Source organism: Eimeria acervulina, genomic scaffold (genome assembly GCF_000499425.1).
Source record: "Eimeria acervulina Houghton genomic scaffold, Eah_scaff503, whole genome shotgun sequence".
NCBI classification, from domain to species: Eukaryota; Apicomplexa; class Conoidasida; order Eucoccidiorida; family Eimeriidae; genus Eimeria; species Eimeria acervulina.
The window spans coordinates 19900-25300 of NW_013549759.1; the positions used below are offsets into that span (position 1 = coordinate 19900).

General features: G+C 46.7%; 1 protein-coding gene across 1 annotated transcript; it reads left to right on the top strand.

The window, feature by feature from the left end:
• Window positions 1-840: 840 nt before the first annotated feature.
• Window positions 841-4828, top strand: EAH_00040820 (hypothetical protein, conserved; the record flags this gene model as incomplete). The annotated part of the gene is made up of 5 exons (XM_013395213.1): window positions 841-1135; window positions 1515-1817; window positions 2582-3595; window positions 3880-4137; window positions 4305-4828. 5 exons carry the CDS (start codon window positions 841-843, stop codon window positions 4826-4828), a joined length of 2394 nt encoding a protein of 797 aa, XP_013250667.1.
• Between the last annotated feature and the right edge of the window lie 573 nt (window positions 4829-5401).

Sequence of the window (5401 nt, forward strand, 5' to 3'; positions counted from 1 at the left end):
CTAAGGCAGCTTGGAGGAGAACCAGCAGCAGCAGCAGCAGCAGCAGCGGCACAGCAGCAGCAAGGTTCTACGGACCTTCTGGCTAGCTAGCTAGCCAGCTAGCAGAGCGTCTAGGCACCTCTCATACTCTAAGCAACTAGCAGCTAGCTAGCTAGCTAGCTAGCTAGGCAAACAGCCATGTAGCTAGCTAGCTAGGAGGTAGCCAACTAGCTAGCTAGCTAGCTAGCTAGCTAGCGTCCGCCTTTAGCATTGTCTGTTCACCTGGCTACAGAGAGATAAAAGGAGACAGGTAGAAGTAAAAGGAGAGACTAAGAGCTAAAAGGAGACAGCAAAAAGAGACAAAAGGAGACAGCAAAGAGAGACAGAAGGAGACAGTTAAAGATAAAAGGAGACAGTTAAAGATAAAAGGAGACAGTTAAAGATAAAAGGAGACAGTTAAAGAGACAATGATATGTACAGAGATAAAAGCAGAGAAATAGAGATTGATTGTTTGTTTGTTTATCTCTCGCTCATTCTTCTGTCTCTTCTTCTGCTTTTTCTGTCTCCTTTTATTTACTATTAATTATTATCTTCTCTTTTTTGTTTATTTCTTTTTGTTTGTACATCTCTCGCTAGTTATTACAACTGAGCACAAAGAAAGCACCATCCTGTTGTCTTAGGCTGTCTCCTCAGCTGTCTCTTCAGCTGTCTCCTCAGCTGTCTCCTCAGCTGTCTCCTCAGCTGTCTCCTTTATGCTAACGCCAGTCTCGTCGGAGCATAACGTAGAAGGAGACAATTCTTACAACCCCTTTTTTAGGGTTTAGGGTTTAGGGTTTAGGGTTTAGGATCTGTAGCATCAAAATGTCTCTATACGCTTTCGATTGTCTCTTTGTCTCCTCCCACCCTTATCTGCTAACTACCTGTTGCAACAACAGCAGCAGCAGCAGCAGAGGCAGCAGCAGCAGCAGCATAAGAAACCGCAACAGGAGGGCTAGCAGCAAGAGAAACAGCAGAAGCAACAGTGGCAACAGAAGGAGCAGCAGCAACAGCAACAGCAACAGCAACAGCAACAACAGCAGCAGAAGGAACAGCAGCAGCAGCAGCAGCAACAACAACAACAATAACAATAACAATAACATTAACATTAACAACAATAGTAGGAGGAGCAGCAACAGCAGCAGCAACAACAGCAGCAGTAGCAACAGCATTAGCAGCATGACCAGCAGCTAGAGCAGCTAGAGCAGCAGCAGCAGCAGGGTCAGCAGCAGGAGCTGCTGCGTCTTCAGCTGCATGCACACAAGTTTAAAATATATTAAATTATACCTGCAGCAATTATTTAAAGAACAAAAAAACAAACAAACGGACTTCTCTGCGCGGGGGCCCCCCGGTGGCTTCTGTCTGTTTGCTGCTGTTTGTCTGCGAGTTATATATTTTAATTGTCTTAGAGTTTTAATTGTTTTGTTTTATTTATTCTTCTGTTTACATCATTTAGCTGCTGCTGCTGCTGCTGCTGTCTGTCTCCTTTTTGCTGCAAGGGGAGACACTTCATATACCTCGAAAGATGCTGCACACCATCTCGCCAACTGCTGCTGCTCCTGCTGCTGCTGCTGCAGCTGCAGCAGCAGCAGCAGGAGCAGCAGTAGTCAAACCAGCAGCAAGCGAAGAACAAGCACCAGCAACACACGCAGCGCCACCAGCAGCAGCAGCAGCAGCAGCAACAGCAGCAGCAGCAGCAGCATTTGATTGGAGACAGCTTCTTCCTTCTAGACAGAGAGTTAAAGAAGGGCTTCTTTCATATCCGCAGACGCACTCTGTTTATTTGCCCTATGGAACTTCAGGTGACTAAACCCTAAACCCTAAACCCTAAACCCTAAACCCTAAACCGTAAGATTGTCGTCTTCAATCAATTCTACGCTCTAAAGACACAAATAGAAACAAATTGGGTGTCTACTGTCTCTCTTTATGCGTCCCTTGTCTCTTCTTTGTCTCTTCTCTGTCTCTTCTTTGTCTCTCTTCTTTGTCTCTCTGTCTCTTCTTTGTCTCTTTCATTGTCTCTCTGTCTCTCTGTCTCTCTTCTCTGTCTCTCTTCTTTGTCTCTTTCATTGTCTCTCTGTCTCTTTGTCTCTCTTCTTTGTCTCTCTTCTTTGTCTCTCTTCTTTGTCTGTCTCTCTTTCTTCTCTTTTTTTGTCTTTCTTCTGTCCTCTGTCTCTTCGTCTCTTCTTTCTGTCTCTCTTTCTTCTCTCTTTTTGTCTCTTTCTGTCTCTGTCTATCTTTTTGTCTCTGTCTGTCTCTCTTTGTCTTCATTTGAGCGTTTGTTTCTTCGTCTGTATATATACAAATATATATATATATATTAATATACATATTAATATATATATACATATATATATATATATATTAATATATATATATATATATATTTATATACACGCATATATATTTATACATGTATATGTTTATAAAAATGTATATATATTTGCATATGTTTGTGCAGCTGAAAATATATATATATATATATATACATATATATATATAATTGTTTGTTTGTTTTATTATTATTTATTTATCTGTTTGTTTGTTTGTTTGTTTGTCTCCTTTTTAGGTTTTCGTGCTGCAGCAGATTTGCTGCCAGCAGCAGCATTTCGCTGCGGTTTGTTCGGGGGTTTGCTGTCTCTTCTTTTGCGTCTACGAGATGTAGAGACAGAGACAGAGACAGAGACAGAGACAGAGACAGAGACGGAGACAGAGACAGACAGCAGCATAAATAAAGAAGCAGGGTTTGTCTTAGGCGCTGTTATTACTGCAAGCCACAACCCAGAGAGAGACAACGGCCTTAAGCTTACAGCACCTTCGGGCTGTCTCCTGTCTCCTTTTCTTGAAGACTTGCTGCAGCAATTCATTAATGCACACTTACAGCAGCAGCAGCAGCAGCAGCAGCAGAATAAGGGTGTCTCCTCATGTGGGCAGCAAAGCAGCAGTGAGGAGGTCGCTGAAAAGGAGACAGATGCATTCTTTTCTGCTGCGGAGACAATATACAAAAACTTGCATTTAATAAGAAGAGAAGGGCTGCATCAGGAGACACAAGAAGTGCAGCAGCAGCAGCAACTGCAGCAGCAGCAGCAGCAGCAGCAGCAGCAGCAACTGCAGCAGCAGCAGCAACAGAAGCGAGAAGGGCTTTGGGGGTGCGTATTGCTGGCGCGCGACCCCCGCAAGTCTTCTGCTGCTCTTGAATCTGCATTTGCTGCTGGTGTCTCTGCTGCTGCTGCTGTCTTCATTCCTTTAGGAGTTAAGACGACAGGGCAGCTGCAGCTTTTAGTACGGCTGTGCAACGAAGCAATTGAGAGCAGGGCCCCGCTGCTGCAGCAGCAGCAGCACAGCGAGCTCCTTGCTGCACTCCGCCCCCTCTTCGGGTCTAGAATGCGGCAGCAGCAGCAGCAGCAATTGCCGCAGCAGCAGGAGCAGCAGCAGCAGCAACTGCCGCAGCAGCAGCAGCTGCAGCAGCTGCAGCAGCTCGCAATTGAACTAGGGCAGCAGCTGCCGCGCTTCTACTTTTGTTATTTTGAACAACACCTCAGAGTCCTCACTGACTTGCTGCGGAAAGACAACCTGCTGCAAGGTAACTGCAACAGCAGCAGCAGCAGCAGCAGCAACAGCAGCAGCAACTGCAGCAACACGCAAAGAACGTGCAGCAGCAGCAGCAACAGTAACAGAGATAGCAGCAACAACAGCAGCAAAAGCAATAATACGTCAGTGCTACCGGAATCATAGCCACGTAGCTTGGTTGAAGCCTACTTCCCTTGCAAAAAGCAAGGGTTTAGGGTTTAGGGTTTGGGCATTAGGGTTTAGGGTTTAGGGTTTAGGGTTTAGGGTTTAGGGTTTAGGGTTTGGGGTTTGATTCAGGGTGTGGCTCGGCCCCTGTGTTTCTTGACTGCGCCAACGGGGCGGGTTCAGTTGTTGCTGCTCCGCTGCAGCAGCTGCTGCTGCTGTTTGGAGACAAGCAGCTGCATGTGCGTAACACGGGCGAAGAGACAGAGGACTGCAGCAGCAGCAGCAACGGCAGCAGCAGCAGCAGCAGCTGCTGCTGCTACAGCCACGCGATCAACGACAAGTGCGGCTCTGAATTTGTACAGAAAGAAGGAAGACTGCCTCAAAGATTCGGTAAGCACTTACTGCTGCTGCTGCTGCTACTGCTGCTGCTGCTCCTGCTGCTGTCGTGGTTGTGTTTGCTGCTGCTGCTGCTGCTGCTGCGGCTGCTGGTGTGGTTGTTCGTGCTGCTGCTGTCGGCGTGTGGAGTTTGCTGCTGGTGCATCTTGACGGATTGGCAGTAGTATCTCTAGTAGCAGCAGCAGCAGCAGCAGCAGCAGCAGCAGCAGTCTTCCCTCAGCAGCAGGTGCTGCTGCATATTTTCGTCATTTGGAGTTTGCTGCGTCCCCGCAAGAAGGGATACTGCAGCAGCAGCAGCAACAACAACAGAAGCAGCAGCAATCGAAACAACAGCAACAGCAGAAAGAGCAGCAGCAACAACAGCAGCAACAGCAACAGCAACAGCAACAGCAGCAACAGCAGCAGCAGCAATAGAAGCCATAACAACAGCAGAAAGAGTACCAACAACAACAGCAACAACAACAACAACAACAACAACAGCAGCAACAACAACAACAGCAGCAGCAGCAACGGCAGCAGCAGCAACAGCAGCAGCAGCAGCAGCAACAGCAGCAGCAGCAACAGCAGCAGCAGCAGCAGCAGCAGCAGCAGGATTGTGTGTGTATGCGTTTACACTCAGGCTACGCTGGAGACCCCTCTGAAGGAGGCGTATGCTGTTCATTTGATGGCGATGCTGACAGAATAATATACTTTCAGTGGCGACGAGGAGGAGACAAAGAAGAGCAGCAAAAGGAGACACTTCGAGTCTTCGACGGAGACAGATTAGCTGCTCTTTTTGTGCTGCTGCTGGCGAAGCTGCTGAAAGCAGCAGGAAGCAAAATAGTCAGACCTCATATTAACTCAGTTAAACATTTATTTTCGTGTCTCCTTTCTTCTGTCTCCTTTCTTCTGTCTCCTTCTTTGTTTGTTTGTTTGTTTGTTTGTTTGTTTGTTTGTTTGTTTTGTATATTTGTTTGCTGCTGCTGTCTGCTGCTGCTGTTTGCTGCTGTTTGGTTCTATCTGCTTCTGCTCTGTCTCCTTCTGTCTCCTTTGTGCTGCAGCAGGAGACAGACAAAATTAAGCTGTCTCCTCAGCCTCCTTTAAAGATAGGGATTGTACAGACAGCTTATGCTAATGGAGGCAGCACACATTTCTTTGAAACCCTCAGCAGAAATCTAAGCCAATTAGAACACCCTCAGATTCAGGTACCCCCCAAACCCTAAACCCTAAACCCTAAACCCTAAACCCTAAACCCTAAACCCTAAACCCTAAACCCTAA